This window comes from Nansenia antarctica (assembly GCF_963989245.1).
Source record: "Nansenia antarctica genome assembly, chromosome: 15".
Taxonomy (NCBI): Eukaryota; Metazoa; Chordata; class Actinopteri; order Argentiniformes; family Microstomatidae; genus Nansenia; species Nansenia antarctica.
Window position 1 is genome coordinate 9,896,411 of NC_137685.1, and position 19,697 is coordinate 9,916,107.

Sequence of the window (19,697 nt, forward strand, 5' to 3'; positions counted from 1 at the left end):
AGCACGGGTCCCACCGTGAGCCGGTCATGAAGGAAGGTTAATTGAACAGAGCGAGGCAGATTTCAGCAGAACAGAAACTTAACTGTGTGGGGGAGGGGTGCAAATCAGTGCTCTGTCTGCATAGTGCACAACTAAATTGAGCGCTGTTTGGTGATACATTGGGCTAGAGACTTGAAATCACTTTTGGCTGAAAGCTGGCATCCCATTGATGGCGTGTGTCTTTTTCTGTTCACCTGGCTACATAGGAAGTGTCCCAAAAGTGAGCCTAAAGTTCAGGAGGTCGGCAATGTAATGTCAATGGAGGCCTATCCCCAATAAGTTAAACCCTGTTTGGCCATACAATGGACTAGAGACTTGAAAACAATTTTGTCTGAAAGCTGGCATCCCACTGATGGTGTGTGTCTTTTTCTGTTCCCCTGGCTACATAGGAAGTGTCCCAAAAGTGAGCCTAAAGTTCAGGAGGTCGGCAATGTTAAATGAACAGCAGAGGCCTGTGTGTTGCTGTCTGTGGAAGGTGCTGTGTGGGGGAGGGGGAGGCGAATAGTGATTGGTTCTCAGTTAACTAGCAGGCCCAGGAATGCACAAAATGCATCCATTTTCCAAAAGCTACTGGCTTAATATGCTCCATCACAGTTTGATGACTTTTCAGGGTTTGACTTTTACAAAGGATATTGTATGTATTTATTTTAACCCTTTTAAGAGTATTGTCATATATGGTGAGATTACAATTATATGAACTCCAACTGCAAGTCTCACAGTGCTAAAGTTAACAAAAAGCATATCATAAAAATTCTGGTTATTTTATTTTAGTAAAAAAATCGCTCTCTGCATGGCTGACATGGTGGGAGAGAAGCTAAGAGAAATTCTCGATTATGGACATGAGTGCGCCAGCACAGCACGGGTCCCACCGTGAGCCGGTCATGAAGGAAGGTTAATTGAACAGAGCGAGGCAGATTTCAGCAGAACAGAAACTTAACTGTGTGGGGGAGGGGTGCAAATCAGTGCTCTGTCTGCATAGTGCACAACTAAATTGAGCGCTGTTTGGTGATACATTGGGCTAGAGACTTGAAATCACTTTTGGCTGAAAGCTGGCATCCCATTGATGGCGTGTGTCTTTTTCTGTTCACCTGGCTACATAGGAAGTGTCCCAAAAGTGAGCCTAAAGTTCAGGAGGTCGGCAATGTAATGTCAATGGAGGCCTATCCCCAATAAGTTAAACCCTGTTTGGCCATACAATGGACTAGAGACTTGAAAACAATTTTGTCTGAAAGCTGGCATCCCACTGATGGTGTGTGTCTTTTTCTGTTCCCCTGGCTACATAGGAAGTGTCCCAAAAGTGAGCCTAAAGTTCAGGAGGTCGGCAATGTTAAATGAACAGCAGAGGCCTGTGTGTTGCTGTCTGTGGAAGGTGCTGTGTGGGGGAGGGGGAGGCGAATAGTGATTGGTTCTCAGTTAACTAGCAGGCCCAGGAATGCACAAAATGCATCCATTTTCCAAAAGCTACTGGCTTAATATGCTCCATCACAGTTTGATGACTTTTCAGGGTTTGACTTTTACAAAGGATATTGTATGTATTTATTTTAACCCTTTTAAGAGTATTGTCATATATGGTGAGATTACAATTATATGAACTCCAACTGCAAGTCTCACAGTGCTAAAGTTAACAAAAAGCATATCATAAACATTCTGGTTATTTTATTTTAGTAAAAAAATCGCTCTCTGCATGGCTGACATGGTGGGAGAGAAGCTAAGAGAAATTCTCGATTATGGACATGAGTGCGCCAGCACAGCACGGGTCCCACCGTGAGCCGGTCATGAAGGAAGGTTAATTGAACAGAGCGAGGCAGATTTCAGCAGAACAGAAACTTAACTGTGTGGGGGAGGGGTGCAAATCAGTGCTCTGTCTGCATAGTGCACAACTAAATTGAGCGCTGTTTGGTGATACATTGGGCTAGAGACTTGAAATCACTGTTGGCTGAAAGCTGGCATCCCATTGATGGCGTGTGTCTTTTTCTGTTCACCTGGCTACATAGGAAGTGTCCCAAAAGTGAGCCTAAAGTTCAGGAGGTCGGCAAACCCTGTTTGGCCATACAATGGACTAGAGACTTGAAAACAATTTTGTCTGAAAGCTGGCATCCCACTGATGGTGTGTGTCTTTTTCTGTTCCCCTGGCTACATAGGAAGTGTCCCAAAAGTGAGCCTAAAGTTCAGGAGGTCGGCAATGTTAAATGAACAGCAGAGGCCTGTGTGTTGCTGTCTGTGGAAGGTGCTGTGTGGGGGAGGGGGAGGCGAATAGTGATTGGTTCTCAGTTAACTAGCAGGCCCAGGAATGCACAAAATGCATCCATTTTCCAAAAGCTACTGGCTTAATATGCTCCATCACAGTTTGATGACTTTTCAGGGTTTGACTTTTACAAAGGATATTGTATGTATTTATTTTAACCTTAAAGTTCAGGAGGTCGGCAATGTTAAATGAACGGCTGAGGCCTGAGTGTGCTGCTAGCTGTGGAAGGTGCTGTGTGGGGGAGGGGGAGGCGAATAGTGAGTGACTAAATTGAGCGCTGTTTGGTGATACATTGGGCTAGAGAGTATTGAGTTACATGCTAAGCTGTATCAGTGCTAACTAGAGTACTGAGTTACATGCTAAGCTGTATCAGTGCTAACTAGAGTACTGAGTTGCATGCTAAGCTGTATCAGTGCTAACTAGAGTACTGAGTTACATGCTAAGCTGTATCAGTGCTAACTAGAGTACTGAGTTACATGCTAAGCTGTATCAGTGCTAACTAGAGTACTGAGTTACATGCTAAGCTGTATCAGTGCTAACTAGAGTACTGAGTTACATGCTAAGCTGTATCAGTGCTAACTAGAGTATTGAGTTACAATGCTAAGCTGTATCAGTGCTAACTAGAGTACTGAGTTACATGCTAAGCTGTATCAGTGCTAACTACTGTACTGAGTTATATGCTAAGCTGTATCAGTGCTAACTAGAGTACTGAGTTACATGCTAAGCTGTAACCCGAGTTAACAATAACTATACAATTATAGTGACAATAACAACAATAACAACAATAACATAGTGACAATAACTCACTATGTCAACCCGAGTGCGCTCCCGGGAGATTAAACAAACGCACCCAAAGTCTTCAAGGGTTCAGGGCTTGGATAAGGGCTCCATTTGGGATTCAACCAAAGTGTGTTAAGGTGTTCCCCAGAAAGATGGTAACATCTGAAAGTGTGTTAAGGTGTTCCCCAGAAAGATGGTAACATCTGAAAGTGTGTTATGGTGTCCCCAGAAAGATGGTAACATCTGAAAGTGTGTTATGGTGTCCCCAGAAAGATAGTAACATCTGAAAGTGTGTTATGGTGTCCCCAGAAAGATGGTAACATCTGAAAGTGTGTTATGGTGTCCCCGGAAAGATAGTAATATCTGAAAGTGTGTTATGGTGTCCCCAGAAAGATTGTAATATCTGAAAGTGTGTTATGGTGTCCCCAGAAAGATAGCAACCTGAGACTCCCCACATGGGTGGTAGAAGTCATGTCTTGAAAAAAGTATTGAATATTGCTAATTTGAAGTGAGATTCTGGTTCCTGAATTTTTTCTGATCATGCCTGATTTTTCTCAGTGCTGTACGGTGTCTAGAAAGGGGTGTCCCCACACGGGAGGTCCTAGTCATATTGTCCCACAATGTAGCATAAACAAGTATGTGTGTGTGTGTGTGTGTGTGTGTGTGTGTGTGTGTGTGTGTGTGTGTGTGTGTGTGTGTGTGTGTGTGTGTGTGTGTGTGTGTGTGTGTGTGTGTGTGTGTGTGTGTGTGTGTGTGTGTGTGTGTGTGTGTGTGTGTGTGTGTGTGTGTGTGTGTGTGTGTGTGTGTGTGTGTGTGTGTGTGTGTGTGTGTGTGTGTGTGTGTGTGTGTGTGTGTGTGTGTGTGTGTGTGTGTGTGTGTGTGTGTGTGTGTGTGTGTGTGTGTGTGTGTGTGTGTGTGTGTGTGTGTGTGTGTGTGTGTGTGTGTGTGTGTGTGTGTGTGTGTGTGTGTGTGTGTGTGTGTGTGTGTGTGTGTGTGTGTGTGTGTGTGTGTGTGTGTGTGTGTGTGTGTGTGTGTGTGTGTGTGTGTGTGTGTGTGTGTGTGTGTGTGTGTGTGTGTGTGTGTGTGTGTGTGTGTGTGTGTGTGTGTGTGTGTGTGTGTGTGTGTGTGTGTGTGTGTGTGTGTGTGTGTGTGTGTGTGTGTGTGTGTGTGTGTGTGTGTGTGTGTGTGTGTGTGTGTGTGTGTGTGTGTGTGTGTGTGTGTGTGTGTGTGTGTGTGTGTGTGTGTGTGTGTGTGTGTGTCCATGGCGAGACACCAGAGGGGGAGGGTTGTTTCCTTTCAGCTCCAGGCCTCTTCGCTGCATCATCCTTGGCCAGGGTCCTCCTCTCCTCCGTAATTGTGCACACATTTCACCATGAGAAGGGGAACAATTCACTCAGAATTATTGCGTGTTGTATAGAGAGAGGGAGGGAGGGAGATGCGTGTAGACATGCATGCAGACAGACAGACACACAGAGAGAGAGAGAGCTGAACAGTGTTTGTCAGTAGGGTCTGTGACACGGCACAGCTGCCCTAGTGGTGTATTTAAAGCTCTTATCCGCTCTCTAAGAAGGCTGAATCCTAACAAAGGATCTGCTGTTGTGTGGTCTGCTGTGAGCTGGTCACACACAGGATGACTCACACAGGCTGGCTGCCTTACCAGGGTTCCCGCGCAGGTCTCAAAAAGTCTTACATTTCATAAGCAGAATCTTAGGCCCCAAAGAGGTCTTAAATATTATTGCATAGGTCTTTAAAATGTATTGGAAGTGTGGCCTGGGGTGGTCTCGCACCACGGTCTACAGTGCACACATATGCCCATGTCGGCATGGGTTCGAATCCAGCCCATGCCCTGCTGACATGTCCTCTCTCCCTCCTTCTCCTTTCTTTCCTGTCTGTATCTGTCCAATAAAATGAAAAATATGAGTGGGACTGCCCCACTACACAAATAACTTCAGACTTGTGTATGTATTGGATTAGGAAGTTACTCCTACGTTGCGATAACTTCTCTGTATCGCATTTAAATGTGTTTGGGGAAAATGTTCGGGCTGCAAATTAAGCAGTACGGTAATCACCTATCAGTCCACTGTCTCGTCCCCCCAACAATTAGAATGGAAATAAATCAACATATCAGCCAATAATCTCAAACTGCAGTTATCGGAGAACACCCAGCTAGCAACCGCGCCTAGCAACCAAGCTTGTCAGTCAGAGCCTGAGGTAAAAGAGAAATTCTGCCAAAGTGTTGCGTTGTAAAGTCTTTACTTTTGTAACTTTATGGGGAAATGTAAGGCGTCAGCCATGTAATCGCAGGGTCCCCATCGATTACGTCCGTCGACATATCCTGCAGGTTATCTCTTCTTTCTCTCACCCGTCAATCTCTAATGTGTCTATCCCATTAAAGCGGAAATGACCTAAAACATATTTTAAAAAAATAAATAAAAAAATAAATGTTCATATATCTAGAAAGTATTGGTATTAGACTCGTTCGTTGATTCTTTGGAAATTCTTCTAACTTCTCCAGTGGAACAGTATGGAGGTGCTCAGCTTGTTGCCGTGGGGAGCTGTGGAATCCACACGTTACACAACACTTTCAAACGTGGCTTCTCCATGGGGCAGCTGGACACACACACACACACACACACACACAGTTCTGTGTACTGTTATGTTCAGTCATTGTTCTTATGTTGAACTTGAATAAATCTACTTTCTACTTTAAGTAATTCTGGGACAAATTTCTTCATTCATAGCAATTTTCCTTCATACCTATTTTGCCAGTATGGCCGTGTAATAGGTATTAAATTCAATTAAAAGTGGCCTTAAAAAGTCTTGAATTTAACTTGTTGACACCTGCAGGAACCCTGCTTACATAAACTCACAGGAGGGGTGTGTGTGCGCGTGCGTGCGACGTGCGTACGCCTGAGATCACTCTCCAGTCTGTCTGCCTACCCTCTGTGATGTAGCTGGAGCTCTGGCCTGTTGGTAGGCTTTGTTTCATAGTGGGGTTTTCAGTGTGTGTGTGTGTGTGTGTGTGAGAGTGGTACCATGGCCATCACCAGCCAACTCCTGTGGAATGTTCACCAACCTGTCGGCCCAGTCACCTGCCAGCTAGAGGGAAGTCTGTGTGCGTGCAATCATGCCTGTGTGCGTGTGTGTGTGTAGGCCTGAGGTTCAGGTTAAACAGCTACTGTCCCGCTCGAGTTTCACTGTGTGTAGGAAAAATGAAACAATCAATCTTTCTTATCACTGTGTGTGTGTGTGTGTGTGTGTGTGTGTCTGTGTGCATGTTTCCTTGTAGTTTCTCTACCAGAACAATTAGTTTTCATCACGTGGTTTAACTCCTCCGCTGGGGAGGGGAGAGGAGGGGGGAGGGAGGGAGAGGGAGGGAGAGGGGGGGAGAGGGGGAGGAGCAGGCTGGGCTTGTCTGGCTGATGGTGGTGAAAGCCCTGACTCTCATTGGTACTGTATCGAAACGCAGATGTCAGGTGATAGGTCGAGCCTTATCTGTAGTCTATGACGATAGGTCCGTGTCAACTTCCTCCATTGGAAACCAATGAAATTGAGTGTTTACGGAAATTCTTGCTCATAGTTGCCATGAGTTTTGGACTCTGTGCTTTTGCTGCCGTCAGTGTGAAGAGGCTCAAAGTGAAACTTGCAGAGGGTGTGTGTCTGGACCAGGCCATATGAAGGCTTCACTGATCGTCAGGTAAAACTCTACTTGGGGGAGTCAATGAGGAGATTTGGTGTCCAGAGATAGCCGTTAGAGGTGTCTTTTGTTTGTGTGAGTGTGTGTGTGTGTCCCTCACATGCGCGCTTCACAACCGGTAGCTGAGCTAGTTGTTGTTGAGGTTCAGCTCCTGTTGAGGAGTGTGGATGCTGCCTCTGAAAATAAGGCGTGTTAGACAGTGTCTGTTCATGCCTTTTGACTACATGCCAGTGTTGAACTTCAGGTGGCCTTCCATACATTTGAACTAGCTAGCTTAGAACGCTGAGGAGAAGCACAGGTAAGGCTGGAGTCAACCCTCTCTGGGGTAAGGGCTTAGCGCTGTACTGGTCAGAGGATTTCATTCCATTGTTTTTGACATGCTTTGTTGTTATAGATGGATAGAACTTAACAGATATGCTATTGTCTGGGTTTTTACAGTTCTGTAGAGAATGCTTTTTTTTGTGGGGAACTGGTAATATTCAAATGGCAAAGTATAATTGGTGCGTTTTTCTGTGTTCGTCTGTGCAGTCGTACGACATGCAAAACCTGGAGCCAGATTTAATCTGCTTTAGTTTGTTCCTGGTCGACCTGCAGGCGGTAGACTCAGAAAACGGCGCGTTTGGAAAAACGATCTTTGAAAACCAGATCACCGTTTCCCAAACGGAGGGTGTCAAACCAGCCTGATTCCTCTTGGTTCACTTTAACACAACAACAAAAAAAGAACACATTCAGGTTCCACGTGTTTTAGTTAATCCGGTGTGTCACTGCCAGAAGACTAGGAGTTGTACGTTTCGTGTAGCCCTGTGGCCTCTGACCTAGAGTGTAAGGTAGGGGGGAGGAGAGGGAGGCCTAGAGTGTAAGGTAGGGGGGAGGAGAGGGAGGCCTAGAGTGTAAGGTAGGGGGAGGAGAGGGAGGCCTAGAGTGTAAGGTAGGGGGGAGGAGAGGGAGGCCTAGAGTGTAAGCTAGGGGGGAGGAGAGGGAGGCCTAGAGTGTAAGGTAGGGGGGAGGAGAGGGAGGCCTGGAGTGTAAGCTAGGGGGGAGGAGAGGGAGGCCTAGTGTAAGGTAGGGGGGGAGAGGGGCGGCTGTGGCACAGGAGGTAGAGCCGGCGTCTTATGATCGTAAGGTTAGCAGGTCGGCGGTTCGATCCCCGGCTGGCCACATGTCGAAGTGTCCTTGGGCAAGATACTTAACCCCAAATTGCTCCCAGTGAGCAGGCCGGCGCCTTGCATGGTAGCTTGTCGCCATTGTCGCCATTGGTGTGTGAACGTGTGTGTGAATGGGTGAATGAGAGGCCGTTGTAAAGCGCTTTGGAATAAGGCGCTATATAAGTCAGTCCATTTACCATTTTAGGCCTGGAGTGTAAGGTAGGTGGGGGAGAGGGAGGCCTGGAGCCTGGGGGGTCATTTATAAACGTTGCGTACGCACTAGGGGTGTAACGGATCACGGATAATCCGTGATCCGTTCGGATCGCCCTCCACGGTTCGGAACGCATGTGTACCGCGGATCAATAGCAAAAAAAAAAAACAAAAAAAAAACTTTTTTTTTTTTTCTTTCCTAACACCAGGGGAGCCACCCCTCCTAAATTTCGTTGTTTGGTACCTGTACTGTAGCAATGACAATAAAGACCATTCATTCATTCAAATGTAACCGGTAGAAAAACAATCATGTGCGCTTTATTCTCACTCTCTGCATGTGTACTGAGTTGACAACAACATTCATTCACTCATCTCTGTCCCAATTATATCACGTCATATCACCCGCTAAGCAGCCTGGGTGATTGTGTAAACACACAAAAAAAGTACTCTGTTACTTTGCAGCAGTGATGTTATATATATGTTGTTATATATATATGTTGTTATATATAGATGTTATATATATGTGATATATATATCAGTTTTGACATCTTGAATGTTGTTTTTTTGTTTCACACATTAAAAGTGGTGTTTTTACAGAATTCAAGGAAAATTTTGTTTTTATTAAAAAAAATATATGTTTTGTGTTGATCCGAAAAATGATCCGATCCGTGACTCAAAATCCGTGACACGATCCGATCCGTGAGTTAGGTGATCCGTTACACCCCTAGTACGCACAAAAGAAGGCGTATGCCACTTTTACGCAAACTTTGGGATTTATAAAATAACGAACTTGGCAAGAGAATGTGAGCGGTCCTCCACTCTGACCTATATACGCACATAAACTGGAGAAATTAGCAACTGCGACTCCGATGGCAGAAGGATGAAACTCGAGAAACGCTTTGAAATTGATACCATCCCATCTTAACTGTATGATATTGATTTTCATGCTCATATATTGACTTTTTACATTCATATTCATCGCACGTATACTGACTTTATATTCATTTACTTATACTCACTGTAATACCGTATATTGTCCCGCCATGCATTGTCCATACATTCATGGCTTTTGCACTATGCGTCTGGTCAGATGCCGAACTGCGTTTCGTTGTCTTAGTACTCTGTCAATGACGATAAAGTTGAATCTAATCGAACAAAAACAAATCATAATTTTGATACCATTCCATGCATTACATACCATGCATAGGATGTTTGTCCTCTCTGAGAGGGTGATGTTGGAACATTAGGATGTTTGTCCTCTCTGAGAGGGTGATGTTGGAACATTAGGATGTTTGTCCTCTCTGAGAGGGTGATGTTGGAACATTAGGATGTTTGTCCTCTCTGAGAGGGTGATGTTGGAACATTAGGATGTTTGTCCTCTCTGAGAGGGTGATGTTGGAACATTAGGATGTTTGTCCTCTCTGAGAGGGTGATGTAATCACGGCACCGCCACCAGATAAGAGGGTTGGAGTGTCAGGAGTCAGGTCACGACCGTCTCAAGCCAGCTCCTCACAGCTGTACCGTGTAACACCAGGTAACAACTTGTCACGACCAAACCCACCGCTCACGGTTCTCTGCTGTTTCTCTGCATCCCAATATCCTCGTTCAACATGACAGGAGGGAGAATGCGACACGTAAACGTGTGTTTGAGACTGCTGTTGAAAGGAATGTTCTCCTGGTGAAGTGCCTGAGCTCCGGGCTGCACCCACAGTCAAACATTAACAGAGATCTCCGGGCTCCGCTAACCTTTAGCTCCGCTAACCTTTAGCTAAGCTAACCTTTAGCTCGACTAGATAGTGACAGTATTTATCCCATTCAGCACCACTAAAATAATAACAGCTAGACAGTGTTTCACCCTTTCAGGCCAACCAGATGACAATGAACAGGTAGACTGTGTTTAACCCTTTCAACTCCTGAATGAACTCACTGACTCACTTTTGTTCTTTTCCCTCCAGTGTTATCCAAGCACCACTACCGCTTCCTGTTGATAAGGTAAGGGGTCTGTCTGTGTGTGTGTCCTGTCTCTGTGTGTGTGTGTGTGTGTGTGTGTGTGTGTGTGTGTGTGTGTCTGTCCTGAGTGTGTGTGTGTGTGTCTGTGTGTGAATAGCCTCTGCTGGCTAGACTCCAGATGATGAGAGTTGGATAATCAACTCCTCTCTGCGTCTTCCCTGTGTTTGTCAAAACCTGGCCCTGACCCCCCCCCCCCCCCCCCAACCCCCTCAACCCCCTCAGCACTACACCTACACATCTATCTCCCCTCATCTATCTTCTATCACGACCCTCATGGGTGTCAGGATCTCAGGAAGGGGGGAGAGGGGGTGAGGGGGGAAGATGAAGGGGGAGAGGGAGACACCATCTATCTCAAGAGAGAGGAGGGGAGAGGGACAGAGACAGAGAGGATGTGACTCCCTAGGCGGCCTCTCACACAGACAGAGGTGTCTTTCTGTGTAGATTGGGGGTGTGTGGTGTGTGTGTTTGTGTGTGTGTGTGTGTGTGTGTCTTTCTTTCAGTGTAGCCTGGGACATCTCCTCAATTTGGAGTTTAGGACACGTAATCACGTTACAGCCCAGATCTGATTACTTCTGTTCCTCCATCCAGAGCCTGACTGACTGACCCCACCCACCCACCATCATCATCCAGCCTTACTGTCTCCCCTGTCATCCAGCCTTTCTGTCCTCCCTGTCATCCAGCCTTTCTGTCCCCTGTCCTCCCTGTCATCCAGCCTTTCTGTCCCCTGTCATCCAGCCTGCCTGTCCCCTGTCATCCAGCCTTTCTGTCCCCTGTCATCCAGCCTGCCTGTCCCCTGTCATCCAGCCTGCCTGTCCCCTGTCCTCCCTGTCATCCAGCCTTTCTGTCCCCTGTCCTCCCTGTCATCCAGCCTTTCTGTCCCCTGTCCTCCCTGTCATCCAGCCTTCTATATCTGAAGGGGGTCTATATCTGACTCCACTCCCTTCATCCTATGGGCTGGCTCTGGCCACGGTGGGGTGGGGGTGGATATATCAGGGCTCTCCTTGTCATAAGGGTGGGGTTGGGGCGGGGGGGCGATCTATATCTGACTCCTCTCCCATCTTCCTCTGGGCTGGGGGGAGGGGGGTCTATATCTGACTGCTGCATCTGACGCTGTCAATACAAACACATCCTCGGTCTGTCAGAGAGGTGCTGGGGGTTTCAGACGACGACCAATAGAGAGCGTGGGTTCTGGTCACAGTAACACCAGGAAGTCTGCTGGTCCGGTCTGGCTGAGAGAGGTTGATCGTGGTCACTGAACCCCCCCACTTTGTGATACGTCACAATAACACAACCTTGTCATTTCTCGTGTCTGTGTGTGTCTGTGTATGTTGTCTGTATCTGTTTGTGTCTGTGTGTGTGTGTGTGTGTGTGTGTTTGCGTCGTGTGTGTGTGCGTGTGTGTTTGCGTCGTGTGTGTGTGTGTGCGTCGTGTGTGTGTGTGTGTGCGTGTGCGTCGTGTGTGTGTGTGCGTTGTGTGTGTGTGTGTGCATTGTGTGTGTGTTCATGCACCTGAGGTTAGCTGGTGGTGTGGAGTGTAACCTAGCGGTCTGAAGTCGCCCTGATTTACCATGGTCTCCTCCCTTCCCCCTCTCTCTCCCTCTCTCTCCCTCTCTCTCCCTCTCTCTCCCTCTCTCCCTCTCTCTCTCTCTCTCTCTCTCTCCCTCTCTCTCCCTCCCTCCCTCCTCTCTCTCTCTCTCTCTCTCTCTCTCTCTCTCTCTCTCTCTCTCTCTATCTCTCGCTGCAGGTTGCCGCAAATACGCCCAGCATGTACTCTCAGGAACTGTTCCAGCTCTCTCAGTATCTGCAGGTACGGCGCCACACCGCCACCTACGGGCCGCTCAGTGTAACTGTGTTTTTTCCCGGGCTCTTCTCTGTGGGTTTGGGAAAATGACCTGCTTCGGTTTGGAAAACGATCATGTCAGGCTGTGAATCTGGCCAGTGGAATCATACCCTTTTATGACCGTTTTTTTTTTTACAACTCAGTCGTTTTTGGGGCGGTTTCACTGACGAGGCTTAAGCCTAGTTCTGGACTAAATCACACTTCCCATGTCCAAATCTCCATTGAAGATGTTTTTTTTTTTTGTCCAGGATTAGTCTTAAGTCTTGTCTGTGAAACCGGCCCTTAGTGCCTGATATTGGGAGCTTAGAATGATAAGGTTCTATCTCCGTTTAGGGTCGTTCAGAGATATTGAGCTATTGAGTAAAGTTTTTACATTCCAGGATGGAACCTTTGTATTTTATGAATTACTAACTCAAAAATGTCAACATTTTGAAAATAACACCACACAGGCATTAATAAACACCTAATGGATCAGATTATGTAAAAAACTCAATTTTGACAACCTTGGAACCTTATAATTCTAACGTCACGATATGTCAGCGTGAAGTCAGGCGGGCTTGTGAACGTTGATACTCAGCTCTGTCTGGCTCTGTCCCTGCCGCTCTGTGCTGGCCTGACTGTGCACTTCTTCTCTGTGTACTTTGTGAAGTGGTCTATTTTTTGCCCCCCTTCCCCAGGAGGCTTTACACAGGGAACAGATGCTGGAACAGAAACTAGCCACGCTGCAGAGGCTGCTGGCCACCACACAGGAAGCCTCTGAGAGCAGCTGGCAGGTACACTACACACACACACACACATAAACACACATAAACACACACACACACACACACACACACACACACACACACACACGTACACGTACACGTACACGTACACACACACACACACACACTATACACACACACACACCCGCACACACACATGCACACACACATACACCCACATACACACACACACACACACACACTATATACTACACATTACATACTAACCCTACATGCTATATACTACACACTACACCCTATACATTACTGCACACTGTACCTACCACATGTACCAGGGACACCCACCTCCTCTACATACAACCACCTGCTCTACACACAGGTGACCCCTTCACCGGCTGTGTGAGTCATCATGTTGTAACGTGGTAACCGTCTGTGTGTGTGTGTGTGTGTGTGTGTGTGTGTATATATGTGTGTATGTGTGTATGTGTGTATGTGTGTGTGTGTGTGTGTGTGTGTGTGTGTGTGTGTGTGCGCGTGTGTGTGTGTGTGTGCGCGTGTGCGCGTGTGTGTGTGTGCGTCTGCCAGGCTCTCATAGACGAGGATCGCCTGCTGTCCCGGCTAGAGGTGATGGGCAGCCAGATACAAGCCTACTCTAAAGTAAGCCCTTCATACAAGACCTTGTGTTTGCATCCAAACATACATGTACTCTATTGTGTTCGTTAACAACGTTGCATCTAATCTAAAGAGGACATGTATGTGTGTGATTGATATGATGCTGCCCCTCCAGAACCAGACAGAAGAGGTTATGTATGTATGTGCAGTGTTTCCCCTACCATTGCCTTGGGGGGGCGGGCCGCCCTCCCAACGGAACCCCCCGCCCCCCCAAGAAAGAGGAATTATTACTGACGGAGACACCAAACATCTGACAAGCAGGCTAAAATATCCGCGTTTTTTAAACGCACCCAACCCAAATCTGGCGAGTGGCAAGCCCATAGGCTCGTTGGTAACGTTAGTCCGCCGTAGTGTCGCATAGCCAGACCTATCTCCACACTTCGCGCTGTGCCAGCGCTGGAGAATAATACAAGATTTTGCGCAAGTGTGCACGCGAGACGCGAGAGTTTTTGCCGGCTGTGATGTCTGCAGATTGAAAGTAAGCAAGTTGAAACGTTAGCAAATATAATTGCTGAGTGTTCTGACAGAGAAAGTTGGTTAAAATTGGTCGTTATTATCGTGACTAGAAAGTGTCTGACTATAGTTCCATAGTGTAAATAGTGTCAAAGAACTAGCAAGCTAGCTAGCTCAGAGGTGATGAGATGAGCTAGTCTCCTTGCACACTTGCCAGCTAAAGAGCTAACTGGAGGCACTTTATTATTTTACTTAAAGTAGATATACTATCTTTCTTATTCTGTTAGAGTTGGGCTTCATGGTAATACCATAATGGCATATTTACAGTACATGGACAGTTGATTGAAGCATTGGAAATGTCAGTTTTTTATAGTTGGACATACGAATTTTCAGGTGAGAGAGTAAAGTCAAAATGACATTATCTGACTGGATTGCCCACAGCAATCCAATATTCAATTATAATTATGTTATAAATTGATATGGATCAATGTATGCATCTTATTAGATTATAAATACTCTGGCTGTTTTGTTTACCTTTTGGTTGACAGCAAAAGGGAGAGAGGAGGATAGGGAGGGAGAGAATGAGAGAGAGCAGGATGGTGTCGGCTCGGCACACCAGAGAGAGAGCAAGAACCAGGTGAGAAAGTGGACAGGTAGTCAAGACCACATAAGTAAGTAGCCTTGAGAACCGATGTTTCTGCAGCCTAATGGCCCATAGGGCAGGAGCCTATCTCCTGTTTCCGTAGCGTGAGGCAGCTTAATGTACAAGTACACCCCTGGACATGACGCTGGTATGAGGCAGGGTCTTACCCCCTGGGGGCGGGGGGGGTCCATGCCACGGTCCATGCCACCCCCCCAAGGCAGCAAACCTAGGGGAAACACTATGTGATTGATATGATGGTGCCCCTCCAGAACCAGACAGAGGAGGGCATGAGGAAGGAGCTGTTGGCGTTGCAGGAGGACAAGCACAGCTATGAGACCACGGCCAAGGAGTCCCTGAGGCGGGTCCTCCAGGAGAAGATAGAGGTGGTCCGCAAGCTCTCCGAGGTGGAGGTAAGATCGAGACGTGTGTGTGTGTGTGTGTGTGTGTGAGCCTGAGACAGGTCCTTTGGAGAAGATCATGACATTCCTGGTGGTGTTGTTTTGTTTTTCTTTTATTGAGAGTACGGTAGAAATGACAGATATACAAAAAACAATACTTTTCATGTTTTCTTTTCTTTTTTTTCTTTTTTTTCACACAACACGATGTGATGACATGTGCTGTACAAATCAAGTGACCTTGTTGGTGTTGATGTTGGTGTTGCTGTGGTCCACAGAGGAGCCTGAGCAACACGGAGGATGAGTGTACGCACCTGAAGGAGATGACGGAGAGGAACCAGGAGGAGCTGAGGGAGCTGGCCAACAAGTACAACGGAGCGGTCAACGAGATCAAAGACCTGACGGACAAGATCAAGGTACACACACACACACACACACACACACAGCAGGGCTTTAGGGAGGAGAATCGCGCACACACATACACACACGCGCACAGAGCAGGACAGGACTTTAGGGAGGAGAAACACACACACACACACACACACACACACACACACACACTCATACACACACAGCAGGGCTTTAGGGAGGAGAATCACACACACACACACAGCAGGGCTTTAGGCAGGAGAATCGCACACACACACACACACACACCCACACACACACACACACACACACAGAGCAGGACAGGACTTTAGGGAGGAGAAACACACACACAGTAAGATGAGCCACCTGATATAAGAGCAAGTCTATATGACGGTCTGTGTCTACTGACCAGTGTTGATTCACAGTACTGTATGTCCAGCCTTTCTCTAACCCCGCCCCCCCCACCCTGCTCCCCCCAGCTGGTGATTCACAGTACTGTACGTCCAGCCTTTCTCTAACCCCGCCCCCCCAACCCTCCCCCCAGCTGAACAGTGTTGATTCACAGTACTGTACGTCCAGCCTGTCTTTAACCCCGACCCCCAGCTGAACAGAGTTGATTCACAGTACTGTACGTCCAGCCTTTCTCTAACCCCCCCCCCCCCCTCCCCCCAGCTGAACAGTGTTGATTCACAGTACTGTACGTCCAGCCTGTCTTTAACCCCGCCCCCCCCCTCCCCCCAGCTGAACAGTGTTGATTCACAGTACTGTACGTCCAGCCTGTCTCTAACCCCGCCCCCCCCCACCCTCCCCCCAGCTGAACAGTGTTGATTCACAGTACTGTACGTCCAGCCTGTCTCTAACCCCGCCCCCCAGCTGAACAGAGTTGATTCACAGTACTGTCCGTCCAGCCTGTCTCTAACCCCGCCCCCCCCCCCCCCTCCCCCCAGCTGGCGGAGGGCAGGCAGGAGGAGCTGACCCAGAAGGGCCAGAACGAGAAGAAGGAGCTGCAGCTGAGGATAGAGGAGATGGAGGAGAAGGAGCAGGCGCTGCAGGCGCGCATAGAGGCCCTGCAGGCCGACAACGACTTCACCAACGAGAGGCTCACCGCTCTGCAAGGTACCACACACACACACACACACACACTCATGCTCTCTCACACTCTCTCTCTCACACACACACACACACACACACACACACACACACATGCTCTCTCACACTCTCTCTCACACACACACACACACACACACACACACACACACATGCTCTCTCACACTCTCTCACACACACACACACACACACACACACGCACGCTCTCTCACACTCTCTCTCACACACACACACACACACACACACACACACACATGCTCTCTCACACTCTCTCTCACACACACTCGCACAACAGCTCTAGTGCTACACACCACCATTTTGCGCTACAGACCACCAGGTTGTTCCGCTGAGATTCAGACGGAGTCCTCTCTTCAGAAGCATGGTTAATCCATATTCAAGTGGGTCTACTCTCCCCTTAGGAGAGGTCAGGTTTGGGAGAGGGAGAAGGGGCCAGGAGGGGGGGAGGAAGTTTTGGGAGGTCTGTCCTCACCCCCCCTGGGGAGAGGGAGAGGGAGAGGGCAGCAGGCTTGCATGGTTCTCAGGGCTGACACCCCCAGTGTCACATTGGTCACGTCAAAAACGTCTCCCCTTGTTGTCATTTCCAGTCCGGTTAGAGCAACTGCAGGAGAAAAGCATAAAGGAGAACAACAGTTTAGGTGAGTCCTGCGTTCCCCGTTAGCCTCCTGTTGCTAATGCTAACCGTGCATCACTTCCTCTTCCTGTTCTACTTCTTCTACTACTAATCTGGCATGAGAGCTTCTTCTTCCACTCCACTTCTGTTGCCTGTCCTTCTTTGTTCTGTCCGTCCGTGTCCGAATCCGGGCCCCGTCCTGCTCACACTCCTCCGGTCCTACGTCAGTGTCTCTGCTGTCTTGCTCTCTCTCACTCTACTTGTCTGTGCGGTCCCCTTTGCTATCGAGCATGTTCTAGAAGACTCCTTCAAACCCCAGGCTGGGTTCCAACATGCCTTCTTGCACCCTATCTATACCAACTACCCTGTACGCTCTAGATAGAGCGCAAGAACGGACGTTGGCGCTCAGCCCCAGTGTCGTTGTTTGTCTGTGTTCTGAGAGGGTACGCTGTGTCTTGGTGCTAAGCGGGTTTATGGGGGTGTAAGTGCTTCACCAAAGTTTGTGTTCATATTTGGAGATATACGTGTGTGTGTGTGTGTGTGTGTGTGTGTGTGTGTGCGCGCGCTATAGTTGATATATTTATATGGTTTTACTGGGGATAAAAGGACAAAACTACTATGCAGAGAGTTTAGTGATTTCAGGCTCTGGTTGAGTAACGGGGTGTATTATAGTACAGATGTCATGTTTGTTCAGGAATGCTTCATATTTCCTCTAACAACACTAGGAGACCCAACAGAAGACTTCTCCCCTAATATTGATATGAGCACTGAGGAAGGTAGTATGAGTTGTGTTACTTCTCTGGGGTTGGGCTGTCCATTTTCTCTCTGAGGCATTGGGCCGGTTGCACAGACAAGGCTTAAAACCTACCGGTAGTCCTAACTAAATCACACTTTCAATGTCAAACCTCCTTTCAAGATGCTCCTTAGGACTAGGCTTAGGATTAAACCTTGTCTGTGGAACTGTCCCAATATGTCATCACCTGCCTGGGTGCAGCGGGTAGTGATAAACTGGTTCTTCTTCCTGCCAACGTGTGTGTGTGTGTGTGTCTGTGTGCGTGCGTGCGCGCGCGCGCGCATATATTTGACTGGTGTCTTAACTAACAAAGTGCAGTGCCAGCGCTTCTCTCTCTAACCGTGTACTGTATGTGTCAACGTTGCAGACTGTGACCAGACGTCATTGATATTCTGGGCCTGATCGTTAACATTCTTTGTCTTTGGGTTCCCTCTCAGAATCGCAGTTGTTTCAGAAGTTAATCAGAGAGCAAGTGAATGGATAGATTGAGTGGCCCTAAAAAACGTTACGTAAACACGACTTGACTAGAACGGCACCTCATTAAACACGTGCTTGGCTTTGTCTTGTTCCAACACAACGACAATGTCCTCCTTGTTTGACTCGCGTGACAACACCGAGCCTGGCTTTAATAGCAGTGTAAACAGCAGCAGTCTAGGCAGGTTTATATGTTGTGGTAAACCATCAACCATAAACCACTTGGCAGAGGCCCAGGCTAACCAGACCTTAGTTCCACAGCAGGGGAGGCCCAGGCTAACCAGACCTTAGTTCCACAGCAGGGGAGGCTGATGGAGGTAGCAATCGGAGGACGGGCTGATTGTAATTACAGTGAGCTCGACCTCCGATTTCTGCCTCCACCAGCCTCCCCTGCTGTAAACATGAGATGTGGCAGGGTTTCCATGGGATGTCCCTAAAGGCACAGCGTTGCATACCCCCCCCCCCCCCCCTCTCTCAAGAACAGGAAGTGTGGCGATTTTCCTGCAGTATAATTGGATCTTCTATCTATGCTATCTAAGCATAACAGTTTTGCTCTGGCATGCTGTAGTGAGTGAGTGTGTGTGTGTGAGTGTGTGTGTGTGTGTGTGTGTGTGAGGCCCTGGCCACTCAGCATGTAGGAGAGTAGAGAGAGGAGAGGTGTCATCTAGATTGTGTTGATCCCGTCTCCGTCCTTACAATAACGTGTTGTATCTGAAGCCTCAGAGCTGATCTAATATATATATATCTCATTTTTGTGAATGGGCAGAATATGAATGTCATTAACATTTGAAGTGCTTATTATTATTTTTAAAATATATTTTTAAGGCATTTCTTTGTGCTTTATTGAGATAAAGACAGTAGAGAGAGAGAGACAGGAAGGATGGATCGGTGAGAGAGAGAGAGGGCCTGGATGACAAGCAGGATATGTCGATGGCCGGAATCGAACCAGGGACCTTGCGATGATATGGCATGCGCCTTAGTGTACTACGACCACTTATGCGCCCTGAAGTTTTTATTTGATTTGACCATTCGATCAAGGCCCTGTCGCTGTGGGCAGGCTGTTGAGTTTAGCGTTAGAAGCGTTACAGGATCCAGTCCAGTTCTCCAATGTCTGTCCCTGTCCAGTAGATGGGCCTCGGCCTCACGCCATTGAAGTGATGTCTGTCTGTCTGTCCCTGTCCAGTAGATGGGCCTCGGCCCCACGCCAGTGATGTCTGTCTGTCCGTCCCTGTCCAGCCTTCTGCATCTCTGTCTGGTTCTCCTTGTTTGTCGTTACCCTATCTTCCTATCACAGAACCGCTATTTATGACATTTTTTAATCCTCAAAGAGGCATGGAATATAATAAATACATATTTAATGGAAGGTTTTTCTTTTCCTTTTTTGTTGTTTCGTTAGACCACTTTCTTTTAAAGAGTGGAGGGGACCGCACTTTAATCAACCAGTACATTGAGTGCCCGCGTGAGTACACA

General features: G+C 47.6%; 1 protein-coding gene across 4 annotated transcripts in view; it reads left to right on the forward strand.

Annotated features, from left to right (window-relative positions):
- Positions 1 to 19,697, forward strand: part of slmapa (sarcolemma associated protein a) — a 76,719-nt gene that overhangs the window by 36,801 nt on the left and 20,221 nt on the right. Inside the window, exons 4-13 of one of the 4 annotated variants that reach the window (XM_080545694.1) lie at positions 10,072 to 10,108; positions 11,870 to 11,932; positions 12,643 to 12,738; positions 13,276 to 13,347; positions 14,728 to 14,868; positions 15,132 to 15,269; positions 16,170 to 16,338; positions 16,935 to 16,985; positions 17,686 to 17,745; positions 19,624 to 19,686. In XM_080545694.1, the coding sequence (XP_080401820.1) occupies positions 10,072 to 10,108; positions 11,870 to 11,932; positions 12,643 to 12,738; positions 13,276 to 13,347; positions 14,728 to 14,868; positions 15,132 to 15,269; positions 16,170 to 16,338; positions 16,935 to 16,985; positions 17,686 to 17,745; positions 19,624 to 19,686 (890 nt within the window). The remainder of the gene's footprint in view (positions 1 to 10,071; positions 10,109 to 11,869; positions 11,933 to 12,642; positions 12,739 to 13,275; positions 13,348 to 14,727; positions 14,869 to 15,131; positions 15,270 to 16,169; positions 16,339 to 16,934; positions 16,986 to 17,685; positions 17,746 to 19,623; positions 19,687 to 19,697) is intronic. The other 3 variants (XM_080545695.1, XM_080545696.1, XM_080545697.1) reach the window with 3 other exon arrangements.